This window comes from Macaca nemestrina, chromosome 18, assembly GCF_043159975.1.
Source record: "Macaca nemestrina isolate mMacNem1 chromosome 18, mMacNem.hap1, whole genome shotgun sequence".
Taxonomy (NCBI): domain Eukaryota; kingdom Metazoa; phylum Chordata; class Mammalia; order Primates; family Cercopithecidae; genus Macaca; species Macaca nemestrina.
The window spans coordinates 26911984-26934726 of NC_092142.1; the positions used below are offsets into that span (position 1 = coordinate 26911984).

Sequence of the window (22743 nt, forward strand, 5' to 3'; positions counted from 1 at the left end):
GCAAGTACAGAACAGGAGCAAAAAGCCACACTTTGTCGCCAGACCCACTACTTCTCCCTTGAATCTGAAAACCATGGATGGGGGGTCTGTGGTTACCTGGTAAACATGTTGAGGAAAGTCTGTATGATTTGCTCAGTGAAAGGCACGCCCATCTGTACTCTAAGGCCCCGAAACAGAGTGAGGAAGAAGCTTAGCATCTCATCAGTCACATCTGGGGAAAGGGGCAGAGACACCGTCACAGGCTTGCACATAGGGAGAACCAGAACCCTGGGCTTCATCGACCTACTCCTGAAATCTGCACTATCAGCTTTCTCTACGGCTTCCTGCTGGAAACATTTCCCCAATACCATCAGGGCCAGTGACAGAAAGTGGAAAATGATTAGGGACATGCTGAGAAAATAGTTCTGGTATAGGGAACCTCCACCTGGTGGCTCACTACAGGAAATGAAGGTCATCTCGAACCCTTCCTCATTGCCCGACATCCAGTGACAGTCAGAGTGTCACTGGAGAGGGATCACTTTGTGCCCACAGTGATGAAACTACTCAACTGGGTCAACCCCTGAGTGCTTAAGTCATTTCCCCCTATGACTAATAATCCCTGCAGTTGGGTCAGAGGTTGAGTGGTTGAAAGTGGATAATGAAGGTGTATTTAGATTGCATGCCCCTGGTCCATTAAATGGACTAATTGCAGAAAATACTGCTTACATTTAGGGCAGTTTCACTTCCAGATCTCAACAATCATCTTGTGTAGTGTTTCAGCTCTAACTGCACGCAATCTGCTTGCAAGAGGCAATGAATATTTGCTGACTGAGAAGTGCTTGATATTTCTCTTGTAAAACTGACAAGACTACTATAATGCTCTCATGAGAGCTGGGCAAGTACATCCACAGAGCTAGAGAGGCCCTCTATCACTGACAGTGACAGACAAGGGTGAGGGGAATGATCTCGGCAAATGCGCCTTGCCACAAAATAAGGAGAACTAAGCCAAAAAAAGCTCTCTAGCCTTCTCTTGTAGGTGCCAAGGCCCATATGGAGGGCTCTGCTCACTTTTCCATAGGGCCTTGGCCCCAGACTCCGCAAATAAACACCACTGCCCTTTCCCTTCAGTACCGGGTTTCGTTGCATGGAGCCAGTCGAGGCCTGTACTGCACTGACTCAGTGTGCTTTACAGATCTAAGTGGGCATTCTGGCCCTTGTTAGCACCACCCACCAGTGGGGCTCTGGGCCAGCTCCTACCTGACTGATGGATAAAAGCTGGAAAGAGGGCCAGGGAGACCTGAACGGATTCCTGCAGCGACTGGTAGCAAATCTGTCGAGACTTGGTGGACTCCCCCGAGATATTCTCCACAATATCTTCTAAGACGCTGAGTGTCTGGTGGATAATCACTTTGGCTGCAAATCAAGATGAGTTGCAGGTTATAAGCTGTCTGGGGAGAAAGCACGGCAAGAGGAGACACAAGGGAGAGGGAGGAAACTTGCAAAGGTACCAAGAAGATGATCACACGAGTCTCATTAAAGGAACAGTCTCTTGATTACAATATAAATTCTCCTCTCTTTATGTTTTAGTTTTTGTTTTTACTATTATTACTGCCAGGACTCCAGACGCCTGGAGTGTCTATTGGGGAGAAGATGCCTGCCTGCTCAGGTTTTTGCCTCTGGCCATCAGCAACAAGTCCACAGAAGAAAAAAGATAAATAAATGCATCCCCAGGTTGGGTGTCTTGGATTTAATCAAATCTAAAAGATGGTGAATAGACTGGTGAGAAAATGAGTGTCATAAGGTCACAGGCCAGGATGGACACATGCAGCTCAAACCTTGTCCCTCAGTGGGACACTACTCCAGTCCAGTAATCCCACAAACACCTGCCATGCACATGTAATGGTGCTGGCTGCAGGAACAACCTGCCTGATCCATCTTTGGCCTATTAGGTTTGTAGCTTGATAAGGCATATAATTATTGTTATTATGTTATTGACAATATATAATGCTAACCCTGAGATGACTTTTGACTCCATTTGGCACACAGGGAAAACAGATGTAGTGGGCCACAAACAGGCCAGGGGTCAGAGAGCCCTGACTATGAACCACAGGTGATCATCTGAAGGCTACGTCCCGTGGGCAAGACCCTCATCCATCTGGGAGAGCCGACAACCCCACCCTGGCAGCGCCGCAGTGGGGATTAGAGACAAGGTCCTGAACGATGCTAGCAGTGTGCCAGCCATCTAAGAAGGTCCAGGACGGGGATGCTGCCATTGTTCCCAGAGAGAGTGGAGTCACCCCCTTAAGATGCAGAGTCCCCTACCAACCTCCCCAAGGTGACACCCATGGCTCAGCCTGAGCCTAGCAGATTCAACCCTGGCGAACGCCAGAGGCTGAGCCAGAGCTGGGCTGAGAGCTGCCCCCCACCTGGAGCACTCTCTGGGTCCTCCGAACCCCAGTGCTCAGCAGCCTCTGTGGGACTGCCGCAGCTTTAAGGAGGGGATACGGCAGAAAGAAGACATGCTCAGGAGGTGGATGGAGGCAGGCCTGGCCCTGCTGCTGCCTCATCTGAAAATGTGGAAAGAGAGCATTGCCCCACTCACAGGGCTGAGGATGAAGGAAGACGCTTCTCGTCACAGGCCTGGTCCCCCATCACAGTGACACTGGAGAGTAAAGGAAAGGCTCACCCACACTGCTGAGGAGGGAGTCATCCACAACTACAAGCATGTGGACTTCTACTAAGCCAGGAAACCGCACTCAGGGCAGCCACTTCCTCAAGAACGCACAGGCAACAGGGGAAGCAGTTTAGGGTGAAAAACCAACAGTCAAGAAACCAAAATCTGACCTCTGGCATTTAAGGAAATTCAAACGAGGACAAAAGATGTATTTTTAAAAAATGTACAAGTCAAAAATTGAAAGCACTATAAGTATGTAATAATAGGAGAATGAGTAGGTAACTGCTTTACTTCCATGAGACAGGACATTATAAAACTATTAAGAACCTTTTTTCTTTTCTTTCCTTTTCTTTTCTTTTTTTGGCGGGCGGGGGGAGGTTTCAAGAAGAAAGAGGCAATGCGGCAAAGTGGTGCAGAACACAGGAGTTGGAGCCATTCACACCCAAGTCCAACTCTTGACCTGGCCCACTTTCTCTACAGTCCTGAGCAATGACACCTGCCAAGCACCTTCCCAGTGGACAGACTGGCAGGCCCTACTCCCATCAGGCGCCCAGACTGAGCATCACCAAGGATGGGACAAACAGAAACAACGCAAGAGGAAATGCGAACACGAATATGCACCACTACACCACAACCTACTGGAAACAATCAGGCAAAACAAGACTATGAGACATGTGACAAGAAAACAGGCCTGGATGCTTCAAAAATGCCAATGTCACGAAAGACAAAAACTGGGCATGCTCTTCTGGACCAAAGGAGACTACAGAGTTATAACAACCAAACACAATGAAACCGTCCTAGATCACATCCTGGATTTTTTAAAAGCAAAAAAGAACAATTTGGTAACAACTGGGGAAAAGTGTTAATGTGGCTACATGTTAAATAACATTATTGTAACAATGTTTAATATCTTGTTCTATATAGATACAAAGGTTATGGATTCAGGGATGAAGTGTCAATTATCTGCAACTTAAACAGCTGGCTTTTAAGAAAAAGTGTGTTGCAGAAAAGACCACAAATGTGGCAAAACATTCACAATTAGTGAATCTGGGTGAGAGAGATGCAGTTGTTTTCTTATTCCTTCAGCTAGTCTGTAGGTTTGGAATTTTTTTTTCAAAGTATAAAGTCAAGATAAGAAAAATGAAACTTTCCAAACTTCATTTCAAGACACTGTGGAATGAGGATAAGACACACCTCACAGGGTTACACAGGAAGTTACATGAAATAATGTATACAAAGTGCTCAACCCAGTGCCTGCACACAGTCAGCATAGTGAAGACGTCATTCACATACTACACTGCAAACCCTTTCAGCACACAGTGGCATCACACTTCCCTGCCCTGAGTTAAGCCAAGGCCACGTAGCTGGCTCTGGCCAACGAAACAGAGGTGGAAGAAATATGTTAGTTTCAGGCAAGACCTTTAAGAACCACTACGCAATTCACCACAATCCCTTCCAGAGTGAACACACTGAAATGGAGCCTTCCTCAGCCTGGGTCCCTGTGTGACCTCCCCACCCTGCGTGACCCAAGCTGGACATGTAGCATGAACAACAAATCCTCTTTCTTCTTGTACTAAGCCACTACGCTTTTGGAGTTGTTTGTTACCACTGAGCATATCCTCGCCCATGCAGACCGACGTAACTCCCATGTAAGATAAAGTGCAGAAAGGAGACCATTACACATGATAAAGCGTGACTCCACAACAGCTGGATGCAAGCCCCGGGCAAGTTCCTTAATTTTCTAGACCTCAGCTTCCTCACGCTAATCATCAATCAAGATCATAACAGTACTGAAATCATAAGGCTAATGTGAGAACTGAACGAATTACTGATTTTTGAAAAATACTTCGAACCAGGAACAGACCAACACCAGCTTCAAAAGTTGATGCTGGCATAGCCAGAGACTTGATGATGGATATAAAATCACCAAGGCAAGAGCCTAGTACACAGTATACCCTCAAAATGTCAGCTACTCTCATCCAGTTATGTAACCATGAAGCCTATTTTAAAATAGAAAAGGGAAGGTAAGAAGGAAGCATGGTTAAAATGGTTACTTTCTAAAATATTAAAACTGGTCAGATTTAGGAGTTACTTTTTCCTTCTTTATATTATTCTATTTTAATATATTTGTACAATGCGCATACGTTAATCTTCCTGGTTATAAAAGTAGTGTTTTTTAAAGAGTATTGTATTTATTACAACTTCTGACATTTCACAAAGCATTTTTGCTGACATTCCATAAGTGGCACCATCTAATAACATTCTATTTTCTTTTTGGGAAGAGATGGTATTTTTAAAATATTTCGGTACTATTTGTTATTTCAAAGAGGTATTTCTGAGAAATCAGATGCCTTACTTCTCCTTAATCACTTTTTTTCCCTCTTTAATATAAACAAGCAAACTTCAAGTGCCATTTTTTAAGAAACCAAGCTCTTTCAAAACCTCTGGAATATCTGTATTTGGAAAAAGGTTGAAACCAATCTGGAAAAACAGTTCTTGAGCACATTTTCCAAGCGTGTAGAGATGAACTGCCCTGCTTGCCTACACAAGCATCTGAAATAGATCAATAACCACCTGAAGATGTATTTTATAGACAGAAGGCACCATCACCAGTGTCTTCCATTTTTTCTTAGGGCTCCAGAATTTTTTACATTTTAAATAAGAGAAGGGACAGTTTGCATTCAGGAAATAGGTCTGGCTGCTGAATTCCACAGGTAGCAGGATTCCACTCCCGAGTGTGACTTCCTGCTCAGCCTCTATGGGACTGTGGACAGAAAACATTTACCTCAGGAGCCTCCGGGGCAAATCGCATCTGCCACAAAGAACAATGCCTGCCTACCTCCTTCCCCAGCTGTCCCAGCCTAGGGGTCACTTACTGTCATCCAGTGGCATCTTTCTCTGTGGGGCAACAGCACTCGGCTTTAGGTTGCGATAGTCCCGGGAGAGTGCAGAGATGAGGCTGGCGTGGTTGATGGAGCGCACAGGCCACTGCTGCTCATTCTCTGGAAGGTTTGGCCACGGAAGCAGCAAGATGTTAGAGAGGGCTCGGCACACCAACACCTGGGCCTACAAGAGACCCCAAAGGCATCCATCAGAGGTCAAAGAACCAAAGACAGTGGAGCGGCATGGCCGACACAGCCTTCAGCATCTGCTGGCTGCACACCTGGAGCCCTAGCTCCCAGGCTTGTTTCTTATAACCTGGGCAGGGCCTTTGGTCCAACTGGAAGGCAACTTAGGGAGGAAAATGAAATGAAGTAATAGCACCATGTCTAGGTCTAGCATAACCCAGAGCCAACCTCAATCATTATTCTGGAGCTCTCGTTTCCTCTCTAATCTGATACTTCAAGTGTTAGAGAGGGAGAAATCACACTGCAGACACAGCATCTCAGGCATTGCTCAGCTGGTGGCTTCTGAGTCCTCCGAGAAGCTACTTAGAGCAGGACTTGCAGGAGAATCCATGACAATCCACGCCCCTAGCATGAGGTCAGAAGCAATGCAATCACATCCTGGTGCTCTCTGATACCCTCTTCAAGCCTTCCTGCCCTCCTCCTGTTAGGTAGTTTTTAAACTTCTAGCCTGAGCCTCCTTTGAGGATTCTAAGAAAATGCACTTGCTTGACACTTCTCAACCCCAAAGAACACACAGAACAGTGACAACAAAAATCAGACTGCTTTGAATCAGAAAGAACGCAAAGAGAACACTCACAACACTGGCCGAAATTACCAGGCTGCAAAACAGCAAAACCTTTCTGCACACTGGGAGGTGCTTTTCCATGCCTGAATCAGCACACTGCCTGCCTGCCTTACAATGGGCACGATGAGAATCACTGAGTCTGTGTCAGTGCCACAAACATAAGAAATCCGTCTATGCTGGCACAGCCTGTAAGCTCTGAGTACAAAATCAAAGGCCAGACTCTTCTTCCTCAGCTTCCTCGGGTCTCAGCCACACAGCCCTGGGGACCCCAGGGGAGCTCTGGGGCCTCACCTTATCGACAAGTCGCTGGGCAGAGGCATCAGTGATTCTGTTGAATACTTTCTGCACTGCAGGGATGCTGATCAGAAAGACGGGCCGCACGGTGGTAGCCAGTGAGACCAGTAAGTGGCACGCAGATAGCAGCAGCTTGTCTTGGACCTGTAGAGGGAAGAGGGCACGTCAGTTCACCCCATCCCTGTGAGACTGGGATTCAACTTTGCTGAGGCAGTCACAAGCTACGTGTGGTTCTTGGTTTCCCAATGACACCACTTAAGCTCTATCTAGCTCAAGAATTTTTCCTGTGATGATTCACAAGAGAAGCCACCTTCTCTGTCATGTCCACAGCTCCTGCCACAGCCATTATCATCTCCTCCCATTCCTCCTTCAAAGTCACCAGCAGCCTTGAACTCAGGCACTTCTCAGCTCCGAGTCTGCAGTGGCTCCCTATCAGCTATTAAATCACACTCGCTGGCACACTCCCTGGCATGTCATCCAGGTCCTGGGATTCTTCACCTCACTCCTCTTGCTCCAGCAGAGCCATGATCTCCCTGAACCCCCCACCTTTCTGTGCCCTAACGCTCAGGCCAGTCTCTCCTACTGCTTTCCCTTCAGCATGCCTATCAAATACTTGGTTCAATTACCACTGTTGCTTTCAAATTAGCAAAGGAGAAAATGTGTTACAGATGGGACCTAATGCTGGTAAGACTAAGGTAAAAACAGCACACCAAAAAGTCAAGGCAGGCAGAATTACTTAAGGAAAAAAAATTACTATGATTTCCCAGAGCCACAAAATATTCCTAATCTTTAACCCTAAATCTCCACTTACTCTAAGAAGATCACCTAAAAGGGTAAAGCTACATTCATGAATGCATGCATTTCAGAATTCTTTGTAATGATTTTTTATTTTTTAAGGAAGGCAGCCTAGAAGTCCAGCAATGGCTAGGAAAATCATGAAACATATTCCTGATGGGATGGAACTATTTTCAAAGTTATAATTATAAATACAACATAAATTTATGGAAAGCAACACATTGTTCTTATTAAAACAATACACTGCTTAAAATGTATAAAATGCTATGTATGACTAAAACTACAAAAACATTCAAATAAGCACATATATGCTCTAGTAATATAGCAGACTTGGGGGATAACATAATAGAATCTGTCCAGTTTTAACATGGATATAACCTTTGACTCAGTAATTCCACTTCCAAGAATCTATCCTACAGGCCCACCAGCATATGTAAGATGGACATAAAAGGAACTCATTTCTATCAATAGGAAAATTATTATACATCCCACCCCCCCAAAAAAAAAGCATTGGACATTTTGAAAATCTGAAGTTGCTCTACATATGTAAAGGAAAACCACGGCATACTGTTAGGCAAAAGCAGCTATATCTCTAGCTATCTACAAACTTTTTATTACTTATTACATAAAAAGAGAAACAAGTCTGGAAGGATATACAGGCGTACCTCAGAGATACCGCAGGTTCAAGCTCCAGACCACCACAATAAAGCAAACTATACAATAACGCAAGGCACACTCTTTTTTTTTGTTTCCCAATGCATATAAAAGTTTTGTTTACATTATATTGTAGTCTATAAAGTGTGCAATACCATTATGTCTAAGAAAACAATGTACATATCTTAATTAAAAAGTTGATTACTAAAAATGCTAACAATTATCTGAGCCTTCAGATTGGGAATCTTTTCACTGGTGAAGGGTGTTCCTTGAAGGTGACTGCTGCTGATTGAATAGGGTGGTGGTTGCTCAAAGTTGGGGTGGCTGTGGCAATTACTTAAAATAAGACAACAATGAAGTTTGCTGCATCGACTGACTTCCTTTCAAGAAATATTTCTCTGGAGCATGCGGTGTTGTTTCATCGCATTTTGCCCACAGTAGAACTTCTTTCAAAGTTGGAGTCAATCCTCTCAAACCCTGCCACTGCTTCATTAACTGAGTTTATGTGTTATTCTAATCCTCAGTTGCTCCAACAATGTTCACAGCATCTTCACCAGTTGATTCCATCTCAAAAACCCATTTTGTTTGCTCGTCTATAATAAGCAAGTCCTCATCTGTTCAAGTTTGATCCTGAGATTGCAGCAACTCCATCCCATCTTCAGACTCCACCTCTAGTTCTCTTATTATTTCCACATCTGCAGTTACTTCCTCTACTGAATTCCTGAACCCCTCAAAGTCATCCATGAGGCTGGGAACCAACTTCTTCCAAACTCCTATTAATGCCGATATTTTGATCTACTTCCGTGAATCATGAATGTCCTTAATGGCATCTAGAATGGTGAAGCCTTCCCAGAAGGTTTTCAATTTATTTGCCCAGATCCACTGGAGGAACCACTATCTATGGCAGCTATAGTCTTATGAAATGTATTTCTGAAATAATAAGACTTGAAAGCCAAAATTACTCCTTGACCCATGGGCTACAGAACTACAGAATGGATGTTGTGTGAGCAGGCATGGGAACTATGGAAACTAATACCTTTGAACATCTCCATCAGAGGCCTTAGGTAACCAAGTGCATTGCCAATCAGCAGTAGTATTTTGAAAGGAATCTTTTTTTCTGAGCAGGCCTCAATAATGAGCTTAAAATATTCACTAAACCATGATGTAAACAGATGTGCTGTCATTAAGGCTTTGTTGTTCCATCTATAGAGACAGGCAAAGTAGATTCAGCATAACTCCTAAGGGCCTAGGATTTTCAGAATGATACATGAGCACTGGCTTCAACCTGAAGTCTCCAGTTGCAGTTGTCCCCTGACAAGAGAGTTGGTCTGTTCTCTGAAGCTCTGAAGCCAGGCACTGACTCCTCCTCTCTAGCTATGGAAGTCCTAGATGACACCTTCTTCCAGTATAAAGCTGTCTCATCTACACAGAAAACCTGTTGTTTAGTGTGGCCACCTTCATCAATGATCTCATCTAGAGCTTCTGGAGAACTTGCTGCAGCTTCTCCATCAGCACTTGCTGCTTCATCCTGGAGACAGCTTCTTTCCTTAAACCTCATGAACCAACCTGTGTTAGCTTCCAACTTTTCTTCTGTAGCTTCCTCACTTCTCTCAGCCTTCACAGAATTGAAGGGCCTGATCTGGATTTGGCTTTGGCTTAAGGGAATGTTGTGGCTAGTTTGGTCTATCCAAACCACTGAAACTTTCCCCATATCAATAACAATAAGGCTGCTCTGCTTTCTCATCACTCATGAGTTCACTGGAGCAGAAATTGTAACCTCCTCCAAGAACTTTTCCTTTGCATTCACAACTTTGCTGTTTGGCTCAAGAGCCTTTGGCCTATCCTGGCTTTTGACATGCCTTCCTCACTAAGCTTAATCATTTCTAGATTTTTATTTAAAGTAAGAGACATGTGACTCTTCCTTTCATTTGAACATGTAGAGGTCATTGTAGGGTTACTAAATGGCTCAGGGAATAGGGAGGCCTAAAGACAGGAAGATGGAGAAGCCTCCAATCAGTGGAGCAGTCAGAACACACACAGAACACACACATATCAATCAAGTTTGCAGGCTTTGGTTTGTGGCACTCCAAAATAATTACAATAGTAACATTAAAGATCACTGATCACAAATCACTGTAAGATATAGTAACAAAAAAGTCTGAAATATTCTAACAATTACCAAAATGTAACACATGGAAGCATCAAATCCTGTCAAAAAAAATGGCGCTGACAGATTTGCTTCATGCAGGGTTGCCATAAGCCTTCAACTTGTAAAAAAACACAGTATCTGTGAAGTGCAATAAAGGGAAGTGCAATAAAATGAGGTGTGCCTGCACAACCAATGCCAACCGTGCTTACCGCGCGAAGGAAAAGGTTTCAGAGGTATCACTACTTTTCAGTCTGGAAATCTGAACAATATTTGACTTTTTCACAGTGAGCATGTATTCATGTGGAACTCAGATAACTAAAAAAGTAAAGTTGTATTTGAATGCAGGTAGGCTACAACTAAAAAGGAACATGAAATAAAACAGGTGCATAACAGCAGAAAGATTTATGGGTCTAACTCTGTGTCATATTTAGATTTTCTAGTAAACGGGTATAGGAACAAAAGGAGAGACAGAGTTAGATAAAAAGTGTAGGCTTTGCTGTTTCGAGACCTTGGTGCTGATTAGCGGTGTGATTGCATCCATGGTAGTAGAGATGAGTGTCACGAACTGCTGCGTGTTCTGCCGGTGAACTTCACTGCAATACTGTGCTAACCAGTGAGAGTAAGCCTGCAGCGCAGCCAGGGACTGAGCATGCCTGCAGAAAGAAAAGATGATGTGATTTTAAAGGTTAAGGTGAAAATATATTAGTGTTCAACTCGTTTTCATAGGAGGTAAGAATTGCATCCACTGCATTTGCTGTTCTAAGACATGGGCAACAGCATAGAAATCATTTACTGGTTCACGTAGAATCTAAAAACTAAGATATTCATCATTTAAACATTGCCACCACTGACTAGAGCACAGAAGGCAGTTAGTCAATGTCTACTGAATCTTATTCAATCTTTCTGTGACACACGCTCACCTAAGAGAAAGGTAAATTATAAAAGCAAAATCAAAGAACTTAAGTGATCATGTGTTGATTCCAGAACTAGTACAAATTTAACATTCATAGCTGCAGACTAAAGCATAGACAACTACCAGGTATGACAGCTTTATAAACAGAGCTTTGATGTCAGATTTTGGAGTTTAAGCTTCCACCGCACCATATATTCTACCTGGCTAGGGGATAACTGAGGCGACAAAGACTATGTTTGGTTTCAGCAAAGGCTGTACTGACGGCATCGTACATGCAACAAAATATGTATCAAAAAAGTATGCAATTCATCAAATATAATAAAGAATCAATCTTAAACAAGGAGAGACAGTTGTCTCAGAGTTTCAAAACACCAGGCCTTCTAACATACCTAAACGTAATTACCTTTTGGCAATAATTAGTAAGCTGTAAGGTGATACTACTATGAGGTGACACAAAGACAGTGTTCCTCATGGTTTGGGCATTTATTAACGATCCCTGCCTAAATCAGTATTACAGTGGTGGTTGTGAATTGGTAATTTTTCTATCTTTCCTTTTCTCCTCATTACTTGGCATTCTTCTCTAAAAAGTAGCTTCCCCTCCTCTCATCCTTTGTTAATCACTTTGAGTTTTTGTTTATTTGTTTGTTTACTTGAGACAGGGTCACATTCTGTTGCCCAGGCTGGAGTGCAGGGGCATGATCATGGCTCACTGCAGCCTCAACCTTCTGGGCTCAAGTGATTCTCCTGCTTCAGCCTCTCAAGTAGCTGGGACTACAGGTCCACGCCACCATGCCAGGCTAATTTTCATATTTTTTGTAGAGACGGGGTCTATGTTGGCCAAGCTGGTCTCAAACTCCTGGCTTCAAGCGATCCTCCTGCCTCAGCCTCCCAAAGGGCTGGGATTGCAGGTGTGAGGCACTACACCGGCCTAGCCTGTTAATCACTTTGAATTAGTAGATTCTTTTCATTCAAACTGGTATAATTCATTACTGTACTTATTCTTTGTTGATGACTGAACTGTCAAGTTTGACCAGGAAGAACCCTTTCAAGCTGGGCCCTGCATCCTTTTCACATATTCTCAACAGTCACTGAGCACTTCCTTACTTGCTGACTTGGCAAGACTGTCCAACATCAACCTGCCCCAGACTTGAGCTTTTTTCTCCAAGGTGCTCTGGAGAACGGATTTGAAAAACTAAGACCTGGGGAAAAGGGGTAGAATTGCTACTGGAGTATCACTGTTTCTAGGACCTTTCAGTGGACAAAATTAGGATATAGGCAGATACCACTTTATTTACTTATTTATGTTGCTGAAACAGGGTTTTGCTCTGTTGCCCAGGCAGGAGTGCAGTGGCATGATCATAACTCACTGCAGCCTCTATTGCCTGGGCTTAAGCAATTCTCCTGGCTCAGCCTCCTAAGTGGCTGGGGCCACAGGCATGCACCACTATGTCCGACTTTTTTTTTTTTTTTTTTTGGGGGGAATGGACAGGGGCTTACTATGTTGCCCAGGCTCCTCTCAAACTCCTGGGCTCCAGCGATCATCCCACCTCAGCCTCCCAAAGTGCTGGGATTACAAACATGAGCCACTGTGCCCAGCCTAGACACCATTTTAAAATCAAACTCAGCATCAACAATTATAAGGAAATTTGATATTAAGAACCTTCTGACATGATGCAAGAGGAAAGGCACATCATTGCCTATGCAGTAACCTTGCTAAAAATGTTTAAACTGAATCTAATACAATGGAAATAATTGGACAAATCCAGATTGTAGGACATGCTTTTTAAAAAATTAAGATCTGGATCTGCAAAAGGTCCTCAGTCACTCTCACACACAAATGCACATGCAGACATACAAACACAAGTGGGTGAACTGTGCTAGATTACAGGAAATACATTTAATGTGTGGCTCATGATTAATTAGACTTTGGATTCAAGGGAAAAAAAAAGATACAAAAACATTCCTGGGACAACTGAAGAAATTTGAATATGGACTATAGAAGTGATGACATTATTGTATGTATTAAATTATGTGAGGGTTGATAATGGTATCATAGTTATAGAGCTGAATGAATTTATTTCTAGGATACACACACTGAAGGATTTACAGGTGAAGTGACATGTTGTCTGCAATTTATTTTCTTTCTTTTCTTTTTTGAGACAGGGTCTCACTCTGTCACCTAGGCTAGAGAGCAGTGGTGCTATCTCAGCCTCCCAGGTTCAAGTGACTCTTCCAGCTCAGCCTCCCAAGTAGTTGGGACTACAGGTGCAAGTGCCACCATGCCCAGCTAATTTTTATATTTTCTGGTAGAGACAGGGTTTCACCACGTTGGCCAGGCTGGACTCGAACTCCTGACCTCAAGTGATCCATCTGCCTCGGCCTCCCAAAGCACTGGGATTACAGGCATGAGTCATCACACTCAGCGATGCAGTTTATTTTCAAATGGCTCAGCAAAATAATAATAATAATAGTCATGTATTGTGTGCAGAGAGGGCACAAGAAACAAAAGCCAATTTATAATTGGTTACTCTAGGCTAAGGGTCCATGGGTGCTTATTCCCCTGTTTTTCCCATTTTCTATAGGTTTGAACTTTTTCAAAATAAGAAGTTGGGTAAGAAAATGGACTAGTACTTTAAAGTAAGAAAATATAGTTACTGAAAGTTTGAAATTCATAGTGACCACACAGTTATTTTGTATTTTACATTTAAAATTTTATTTTATATTTAGAATCATGTTGTCCTTTAAGTTCTAAATACCAAAATAAGGAGAAAGGACATCAAAGTCAGCCTTAGGAGTAAGAATTTCAGTCAATCTAGCACATCTGTAGAGCTCCTCAAGGCTGAAAGGAGGGGCTCTGAAACTCCCAAAATGTGTACAAGTTGTTGTATTTATAAGGAAACTGGCATCTTTCTTGGGAGACGCTTTACAACTTTCTCTAAATTCTCAAAAGGGAAAGCAATATATTTTTTAAAAGTTTAAAACCACCATAGTAAGTAAGATTCTCTTTCCATCGTCTATCTAATCTGCAGCTCAAGAATGCTCTACAGCAGGAGTCAGCAGACCTTTTCTGTAAAAACCCGAGTTTATATATTTTCAGATTTGTAGGGCATACAAACACTCTGTCGCAGCTACTCCACTCTGCTGCTGTAGTGCAAAACCACTCCTAGACCATATGTAAATGAATGTAGCTGTGTTTCAATAAAACTTTATTTACAAAAGCAGTCAGTAAGCCAGATTTGGTAAAGGCCGTAGTTTGCCAACCCCCTGCTCTCGTCTAAAGCAAGCCTTCTGCGCAGTGAAATCTCTGGGATACTGCCCATCTCCAGTCCCTGTCCTTCCATATGTCACTTTCCTAATAGCATCCCATGTTATCTGCAGAGTTTCTGTAGAGAGTGTGGTCTCCAGATGTCCTGCTTCAAAATAAGCTGGCGTTCTTGTTTAATATGCAAATACCTGAGCCTTATGGCCTTATGCCATTCTGCTAAAATCAGAACCTCCGAGAACTGTGTTCCGCAAACATTCTTCTGCATCCTACAGTATCCTACAGTTTCAGTCAATGATCTACAGGAAAGACTGATGGCATTTCAGGTGTTTCCCATTAGTCCCAACAGACCTATCCAGTCTCTTCTTGCACCACACAGAGTACCCACCTCTTGCCTGTGTGACTGTCTCGGCTGTACTGTTCTTTCCTCCTGAAATGCCTACTCCATAGAATCTCCATCCCAGCTCTCACTTACCTAATTCCACTTTCTCCAACCACCTCTGCCCCAGACATACAGTGAAAAAATCTCTCTCTCTTTCTAGGTTTGCAGTTTAAGAGTTTTTTCCCAATTCATGGCAGCCACTACTGTTCCTTGTTCTCAATAAAATCATTTGGAGATTGGGGGCAAGGTCTTTCCTAAAAATGCACAAACATCAAACTCTAGACTTACACATCAATGAGGTCAGGTTTCAGTACTGATGGCACAGCAGTTTCAATGTTGTACAATTTTATCTGAGATCCGTACAGAGTGACTTTGACCAACCTGTTGGCAAAGAGGCAGGTAAACAAGAACATTCAGCTTATGAACTAAGACAAAACAGACAAGGCTGGTACCAACAAAGAGCGTAAGGGCAGACTTCTTCCATATACAAAAAAGAATCAAGACCAGACCTTCAATTTTATGCCAAGGAAATAATCCAAGATATGCATAAAGATTTATAAACAAGCATATTAACTAAAGCCTTATCGAAAGTACCAAAAATTTTGAAAACAATATATACAATAAAAACAACACTTAGAGGCATACTTAATGATAAATATTCAGGATGTTTTAAACATGACATGGTTGTACTAAATATATATACAGAATATATCATGAATGTTCATCTATTAACAGAAGATAGACGGTAAGAATTTTCACCAGAATATGCTTATTGGTACCACTTGTTTTAGGGGAAGGATAGAGTGGGTAGATTATGGATGATTTTTTTCTATTTTTCTGCATTTCCAAATTGTCTACAATTAATATATAATGTTTTATAAATCAGGAGAATAAAAAATAAGTCTTTAAAAAGCAGTCAGGGTATGGTTGCTCATGCCTGAAGTCCTGTAATCCCAGCACTTCAGGAGGTCAAGGTGGAAGGATCACTTGAGGCCAGGAGTTCAAGACCAGTCTGGACAACAAAGTAGGACCCTGTCTTTTAAAATTTTATCCAGATGTGGTGGCACATGCCTGTAGTCTCAGCTACTTGGAAGAGGCTAGGTAGGGAGGACAGCTTGAGCCCAGGAGGTTGAGGATGGACTAAGCCAGGTTCATGCCATTGCACTCCAGCCTGGGTAATAGAACGAAACCAAAATCCTGTGGGTTTTTTTTGTTTTGTTTTGTTTTTGTTTTTGTTTTGTTTTTTAAAAAAAGCAGACCTGCTCTTTTGGCAGTTTATCGAAATAGGATGGCATGGGCTTTTCTATAAAATTGATAATGATAAAACTGTCTTAGTTTTTATTTAAAATCATTTTTAAAATAAAATATTTCAGATGGGTTGATATATAATAAAGAAAATAGAGCAAACTGTCCACCAAAGAATCTATGTGGTGGGTATATGGGTATTCCCTATACAATTCTTTCAACTTTTCTTCAAATCTGAAAATGTTTGATAAAACTTTAGAGGAGGGAGATGAGAGGAGCAAATGTTTCCAGAATAGGTGGAGGTGTTTTATGTTCAAGTACAATTCTTTCAGAAGCAAGTTGTTGAGCCCACTGGTTGCTCAAGGGCTCACTGGATACTAACGAGCATTAAACATAATAACTAATAGCTCTATCTAGTAGGAAATGGGAAACATTCCTTTCTAATTTTTTTTTTTTTTTTTTTGAGACAGGGTCTTGCTCTGTCACCCAGGCCAGAGGAGTGTAGTGATCTTGGCTCACTGCAGCCTAGACTTTCCGGGCTCCATCAATCCTCCTGCCTCAGTGCCCCCTCCCATAGTGGGGACTACAGGCGCATGCCACCACACCCAGCTAAATCTTTTTGACTTTTTAGTAGAGACAGGGTTTCGTCATGTTATCCAGGTTGGTCTTGAACTCCTGGACTCAAGAGATCTGCTCACCGCAGCCTCCCAAAGTGCTGGGATTACAGGTGAGCCACGACGCCTGGAGTTGAAAGACATTCCTTTCTGAGTGAAGGGGAAAAAACCCAAGACCTGGCTAGTTTCTCTCTGCCTACTCTGGGTGGAAACCTGGAAGCGGATGCCAGGGAAGGCAGTGTTTGTCTTTGTCCCAGCATAACAATCAACTAAGGAACTTGTTACAAATACAAACTTGTATTTGTATTTCTGATTGCTGGGGAGCAATGAGAAAGCCCTCAAAAAGGAGCACTTCCGTCAGTCAAGAAAGTGAGGGCAAAAGACTATGGTTCCCGAAGTCCCACGAAGTCCTCGTGATCAGAACAGTTATCAGAAAACAATATACCAATATGCACCTGGTGTTTAACTCTAAATCCTGTTCTACACTAAAAATGCATTTCCAAACATCTTTTAATGTGTGTTTAGCAGTTTTAATATTAGCTTTGCTTTATATAACCAATAAATGAAAACACTGCTAATCATACTGGCTATTAAGGTCACACAGTCATAACAAGAGCCTTCTCTCATATATTAATCTAAATGAAGACAAAATATTAATAGCAAGTATGTTTAAGCACTGAGCTTGCAAATCTAAGCAGTGCAGAAAGATAGGGAACCTATCAAATGATTCAGGATCTTTGAGACATCATCTCACTACAAAGTTGAGATGACTGACAGATATATATATATATATATATATTTTTTTTTTTTTTTTTTTTTTTTGAGACGGAGTTTTACTCTTGTTGCCCAGGCTGGAGTGCACCGGCGCGATCTCAGGCAATTCTCCTGTCTCAGCCTCCCGAGTAGCTGGGATTACAGGTGCATGTCCCCACGCCCAGCTAATTTTTGTATTTTTAGTAGAGATGAGGTTTCATCATATTGGTTAGGCTGATCTTGAACTCCTGATCTCAGGTGATTCGCCCGCCTCAGCCTCCCAAAGTGTTGGGATAACAGGCATGAGTCACTGCACCCGGCTGACTGACAGATGTATCTATACTGCTTAACAGAGTAAATTCAAATAATGAACTTATCTTTGGATTTCAGACAGAAAAACATGTCTTATCCCTGCTAACCCTCAGTGCAAATGGGCCCAGCACAAGAAGAAGAGGAGGAACCACTGTGGTTTGGAAAGAGAACAACATGTGGACCCAGGAAACTGTTAAAATCCACTCTCCCTCTCAAGGACTGTGTGAACCGAGGCAAGGCACTCACATCGCTGAGCCACAATGTACTCAACAATAAAACAGCAATGCCTGTATCTCAAAGTACAGAATAAAATGAAAGACCATGTGCAAAAACACAAAAAATGTCCTACTACTGTGTGCTGTTATTATTATTAATATGAATCTGGCTTTTAAGGGATTTAAGCCCCTTGGCTATCTCTGCTTTTCAGCTAAGAGGTGGCAGTGAAGTCCGGCATGCATGCACCTAGGCTCCTGAGGCTCACTTCTCCTCTGCATGTCACCAGTGATGCGGCTGCTGGGCCAGTCGAAGCATCAGGTGTCTTGGCTTTGGGCTGGATCCACATCTACTCAGTTTTGATCTAACCAATTCAACAGCTGCCTTTAAATGATCTAGATGTCCTGTCACTTACATCTTGGGTTTTTTGAAGGGAGAGAGGGAGGAGGGACTGGTGACTGGGTAGACTCAAATGTTCCTCAGCAAGTGCAGCTGTAAACCTGGCATGAGACCCAAGAAGGAGGAGAAGAAAACGAGCCCAGTGGTGAAAGGCTGGGAACCACCTTTCGGGCCAGGCGTGGAGGCTACCCAGCTTTCACTCTCGAGGCCCTAATGGGACTGGAAAAACACACAAAAAGCCCCACCCTGTGCATCTAGCTGCCTACTTGGACAGTGGAGTTGACTCCTTATCAGTAGGACTTTCTTAATATCTCTTTATCCTATGAGAAAAGACATGAAGACTGACCTTTCCTGGTTTCTCCTGGGTCTACAACTGTGTTTACATTTATACACAAGATCTTCAAAGAAACAACAGCTTAAATAGCTTATCAGGTGTTTTGTTATGTGCTAGGCACAGTGCTAAGTGCTTTATCTCATTTAATTCTCATACTAAACCTATAGGAAACTACTTCTACTTCATATTGTAAATGAGGGACCTGAAGTTCAGAGAGGTTAAGTAATTTGTTCCATATTAGCTCGTATGTGGCAGAGCCTAGATTTACCCGGGCCTAGAGCGGAAGCTATTTGGCAATATGCTGCCCCTCACACAAGAAGGTAAAGCTGAACTCTGAAGAAGGAACAGCTCCATAAGGTAGCTGCCAGCCTACCTCTCCACGACTGTGAGGGCATCATTGAACCGCGCAGCAAACACATCCCCAATAAAGTACTCAGCCAGGCGGCCCACGGCCTGCAGCAGGGAGCTCAGGTCTCTCAGGGAGCAGTGCAGACGCCGGCAGTCGTTCTCCGCTGTGATGTTCAACCTGTGTCCTGGAACACAACACCCCAGACAGTTTTCCACAGGAAGACCACGCTTTAGATACTACATATACTTGCTCGTCCAGCAAGCCACACCCAGCAAAACCAATTCTCGAAACAAAGCAACCCATGGACCACTTCCCAGTACTGAGCACTGGGCCCGGTCTCCACCTGACACTACAGGTCTCCACCAGACACTACACATTTGTGCTCCAGAGGCCAGGGACAGAGACAGAGTTGAGGGGAGGGGCAGACAGCCTGGTGTGTGCTAACGTGGAGGGAGCCCCTGATCTGATTCCTTTTGATCCTGTAAGGTCCTGACACCACCACTGTTACATACAAGGAGGCACACCCAGTGAGGCCCAGGCACTTGCCCAGCACGTGTCACATTTCTGGGGCAAGGCTGGTATTCTACACTGAGTCTATGTGACTCCAAATCTGTTTCCTTTGGCATAGGGCCCTATCTCAGAACGAAATTTCCATGGCCCAACAGTGAGGACCTGCCCCTGGCTAAGAGAGGAGGGGTACACTCAGCTCTCCACCCTTGAAGGCTGGGAGGTGGCACAGTATGAAATAAAGAGCATGGGACTTGGATTCCGAAGACACAGATTCCCTGCCACTTCCGGACTCAGTGCCTCAATCAACCCTCCTAAGCCTCAGTATCACTATTATAAGGGCCACGTTAAAATATATAACTCTCCAAGGTACAGAACACTGTTCAGTATTTGTAATTATTATAAACAGCAAAGAACTAGTGAATTACTAAGGTCTGAAATTTCCTTACTTTTCAATACAGCTTCTTCAAACTGAACAAGGAGGATGCTAAGATGAAGGACAAAACATTCTCCCTTGATTTGGTCACTTCCTTGGTTTTTGGATCCCTCTCTTCACAAATGTCACAAAAGACAGTAAGAATTTTCAGGCCGGAACAGAGACCTGCAGGTCTGATTCAAGTCCTTCTCACTGACACAGCAGGAGTGAGGGTGGGGTGGTAACACGACTAGGGCACTGTTCCTAGGGCACCTACGATCCCAGCACTCCCTAGGTACTTTCCACACCTGCTCCCTCCCCCTACTTCAGTTCTCTCCTGTCTCTTAGGAGGCAAGACTCACACTGGTCATTACCAACCCTCCTCCCGCCGTGCTCCACAATCAGCTTCCCAGAGCCCAGACTAAGCTTGCAGCTCCCCTGAAGCAAGGTGCTGAAGCCTCTGGAGGCTCTCTCCTGCTAAAAGGGGAGAACCTAGACTCTCCAGTTTCAACTCAGGTCTCTTATGGCCTCGACACCTTTTACTATGCCACTATGTCATCCAGACCCAATGGTTAATTCCCCAGAGCCTCATGTCTCTGTGCCTCTGCCTAGACTGCCCATCATTTCATCCTCTGCCCACCCAAGTTCTGCAAGCTCCTACATAGATAGCCTCCAGCCTCTCAGGGGCATCCTCTCTCTGTGAGGCCTCACCCCTCCTGTCTTCCTCCTTGGCACCCATACCCATAAGGAGATAAACTGATGATTTACAAGACCATCTCCTTACCGACTACAAAATCCCTTGTGGTGAGCAGCTACGTCCAGCAGCCAGCACAGCAGCTGGTACAGAGTGAGTGACCGTATATGTATGAATGATTTAGATGCAACAGAACAGACAGCAAACTAGAGCAGGACAGGGAGACCCAGGCAGCTTCCTTCCTCACCCGGTCCCTGGGAATACTGGCATGTATTACTGACAGTAAACATGGATGGGTGGCACCTGTGGAAAGGAAGGGTGGACACCTAGAAGCAAGTGGCAGATGAAGTAGCAGGCCAAATGCCTCGATCCGCCGCCAACAGTGCTTGCAACAGCCCCCAAGGAAGACAGGAGGCTGGAAGACCGGACAGAGGGCCACATCTCAAGGAGCAGGAGAACGAAAGAAGAGGTAACACATGGAAGGACCTTAGACAGAGAGGGCCAGTGACAAAGGCTGGTTTTGACCTGCCCCAAATCACCTGCTCCTGCCTCCTCCACTCCACAAGGACAGCAGTGCCCTGGCACAGGAACAAGATTCCCAGCCCGAGGCAGCCCCTCCAGAGGCTGTCGGTGCAGCTAAGGAGTAAGCCAGCTTCTCCAGCCAGAGCAACAGAATGACCACCCCACCCAGCCAGATGAGCTCACAGAAACAACACACTGAGAGGGATTTTTCATCACGCTGGTTGTGCAAAAGAGAACACAGACTTCATGGGCTACAGGGAGAGTCCCAATCTCTCAGTTAACTGAAGTGCCACAATTATATACCCTCTGAATGTCAATGGGATTTTCAAGGCTACATCTATGCAACCAACTCCCAGGGTCAACTTCTAAAACCTGCTGCTCCTCTGCACACCAACCAGATCTCAGGGCTCTGTGGGAATAACCTCTTATGAAAAATACACCTGACACTGGGTATGGCATAGTACAGGCCCAAAAAGAGGGGAGGCCAGCTTTTCTTTCTCAGAGCGACACCAGGGGTCACTGAGTCTGCTTCAGTAGCCCTTGGCGCTCTGTGCATGCTCAACCTTCATTTCGCACCTCCACCTCCCCCCAGGCTCTACCTTGACCACCAGTTTCTAACTTCTCTATGGTATCCAATCCCTTCAGTACCCGCTGAATGCCTGAGAACGAGCTTCTGAAATATTTTAAGTGTGCAAAGGGAACACTGTTATTTTTTTTTTAAAACCAAACCAAAACACTACCCTAAATCAAGTTTCCATTTGAGTATGGTCCTTAATAGATAATTACTAGAGAGCTTAAAAGTCACCCTGACCAAGCCTTCCCCTCTGCCCAGCACTTACCCTGCACACCTGGCCCTTCAGCCTCTTCCTGGACCTCGACTGAATGCTAGGGAGCTCAAGGGAGCCCTTCCACCTCTGGACAACTTGGTCACAAACACGGGTAAAATATGTCTCCCTGTGATTGCTCATCACCCCTGGCCCACTCCTTGAGGGTAGAACACAGAACAAGCCAAAGCCTGCTGACCACACGATAGCCCTGAGGATGTAATCCCTCATTACCCTCCTGAGAATCCTTGCCATCCTGATCCCTTCCCTCTGAACTTGTCCTATTTCATCTAGCAAAGAGCAGTACCTAGGATGAAAACTATGGGTACCTAGCATCCAGTACCTAGGATGGAAAACAGCTTGGAAGTGCTGGGTGTGTGTTTTAAACTATGAGTTTGAACAATATGAAACTGTTGACACTTGATCACTTCTGACCCAACAAAACTGCAATTCCATACAGTTCCACTTTGCACATATGTGCATCTAAGATTCATGTTCATCAAAATCATAGCTGGTTCTTTCCTGTTCTATCTGCAAGGCAGACAATCACATGGGCAATAAATACCCCAAGTCAAATTCTCTACCTTGACACCTTCCTCCAGCCTAGAAACCTATTATCACCACCACAAAAGTCACGCAGGGCATCAAGTAGACTTGAGGGGACAGGCCAGCATCCCACTGTGAAAAGCTGTTCAGATCCACCCACACTTTCTTATGTCTGGCCAAGGCTTAGATTTCCCCCTAAAAGCACAGGACATCTGCAAGGT

The 22743-nt window shown here is 43.9% G+C and overlaps 1 protein-coding gene across 3 annotated transcripts in view; it reads right to left on the bottom strand.

The window, feature by feature from the left end:
• LOC105482856 (exportin 6) overlaps positions 1-22743 on the bottom strand; it is a 117798-nt gene that overhangs the window by 8933 nt on the left and 86122 nt on the right. For all 3 annotated transcript variants that reach the window (XM_011743226.3, XM_011743227.3, XM_024793136.2), the window contains 7 exons: positions 19039-19198; positions 15084-15176; positions 10747-10891; positions 6638-6784; positions 5530-5719; positions 1237-1392; positions 97-211 (listed from right to left, as the gene is read on the bottom strand). In XM_011743226.3, coding sequence (XP_011741528.1) covers positions 97-211; positions 1237-1392; positions 5530-5719; positions 6638-6784; positions 10747-10891; positions 15084-15176; positions 19039-19198 — 1006 coding nt within the window. The remainder of the gene's footprint in view (positions 1-96; positions 212-1236; positions 1393-5529; positions 5720-6637; positions 6785-10746; positions 10892-15083; positions 15177-19038; positions 19199-22743) is intronic.